This window comes from Anneissia japonica, unplaced genomic scaffold (assembly GCF_011630105.1).
Source record: "Anneissia japonica isolate Jap-2015-1 unplaced genomic scaffold, ASM1163010v1 scaffold47050_len1570_cov86, whole genome shotgun sequence".
NCBI classification, from domain to species: Eukaryota; Metazoa; Echinodermata; class Crinoidea; order Comatulida; family Comatulidae; genus Anneissia; species Anneissia japonica.
The window spans coordinates 1-1,570 of NW_022741923.1; the positions used below are offsets into that span (position 1 = coordinate 1).

The 1,570-nt window shown below is 36.9% G+C and overlaps 1 protein-coding gene across 1 annotated transcript; it reads right to left on the reverse strand.

Moving 5' to 3' along the window:
* Positions 1-97: 97 nt before the first annotated feature.
* Positions 98-839, reverse strand: LOC117118929 (CD5 antigen-like). The gene is made up of 2 exons (XM_033263663.1): positions 555-839; positions 98-335 (listed from the first exon to the last, which is right to left on the reverse strand). Exons 1-2 carry the CDS (start codon positions 808-810, stop codon positions 121-123), a joined length of 471 nt encoding a protein of 156 aa, XP_033119554.1. The 5' UTR covers positions 811-839; the 3' UTR covers positions 98-120.
* Between the last annotated feature and the right edge of the window lie 731 nt (positions 840-1,570).

Below are 1,570 nucleotides of genomic sequence, written 5' to 3' on the forward strand. Positions count from 1 at the left end.
ACGAAACGGCACTCCAAAAAGCTGGTGACATCCCTGGATGATGATGATAATGATGATGATAAAGTTAACGAAATATCTTAGAGGAGTATACAAAGTGAAAACTTGATTCGTCATCTCCATTTACGGCACCTTGTTCGTTTTATAATAAACAATAATAATTATACAGTTATGTTGAGTACGTACCGGTGGGGGTGGCTCCGTTATCGGTAATGGAACACATGTGACAGCAATATCTTCAGCGTGACTGCAATCATGGCGCCCAATAGGATTATGCTCACAATCGAAAATAGACAGTTCATCGCCATTGCAATGTGTGTTATCCAATAAAATTTCCCCTAAAACAAAAAATATATAAACAACCTAGTAGTAGGCTTAATATTTAAACATTTCAATAGACTAAGATGGTACGCTAGCTCCCCGCGATTGGGGGAAGTCAACTTATAATGATCAACGGCTGGAAGTCCGAGCAGAACGTCTTGCTCAACTGTAACCATTTATTTTCATTAGCGCTATTTTGAAAACTAAGCGTTTCAGAAGAATAACACGGTACTCACCACCTCCTGGGCCATATCTGCCATCGTAATGGAACGTCTCCCCCTTTCTGAAACCAAGTTCTTTACAGACGACGTGCGTTGCTTCAATGCTCCAATTATCGTCACACACTGTTCCATAGTTTCCATTGTAGAAAACTTCAACTCGACCTGAATGAGGCTCCCAGCCTCCGGCTAGACGAACTCGCGGATGAACTTGGGAACTTCCGTAGTGCCAGAGAAAGACCACAAGGATGAACGTAACATGTTTCCCAGACATTGTATCTATTTACATTGGGAATAAAAACGTAATAACTTTTTAATTCAGATAATGTGATAGTAAGATAGGTGGAATATAAAACGATACTATAAATCATTGGATGTCAACACCTGACCGCGTTACAAAAATGAACCTCAAGTTTCAAAATTTGTGAACGCGAATTATCAGAATATTATTATTATTATTTTAATTTGGATCACCACCGACGTCACACATCCACATGACACAATCATAACTATATGATAAATGAATCAGCATCTATCTATAAGTAATGTATATGTTTCTTGCTAAAAAAAAAAAAAAAATATACAAAAAAAAGTTGGCTACGTGCATAGAATGTTTGCTACCAAGAAAAAACTTCAAAAGCTAATTACCACAATAACAACTGACAATAGGTCTTCTGTTTAAAACACGTCAGTCTCAAATTGATTGGAGAGCATGAATGTAAAAGGAATATGGTAACATACGTTGAGGTAAATTACAGGTACTCGGATTGACATTTAGAAACCCCAACTAGATAAATCAATGGTAATCTGCTAACTACCTCATTGCTTGGACAGTTCGACGGGAAAATATAAACAAGTTTCAGCTCGTAACTGACATACTTCGACACTAGATAGAGTAAATTTCTACACAAAAACATCAAAATTTCTCGAAGAAAGACACCCACGTTAATTTAGAAAACACCTAAGTAGAAAAGTTCGTGTCATTAGTTATGTCATCTTCCTAATTGAAATTGAGTATCTGGTAGTGTTGAAAT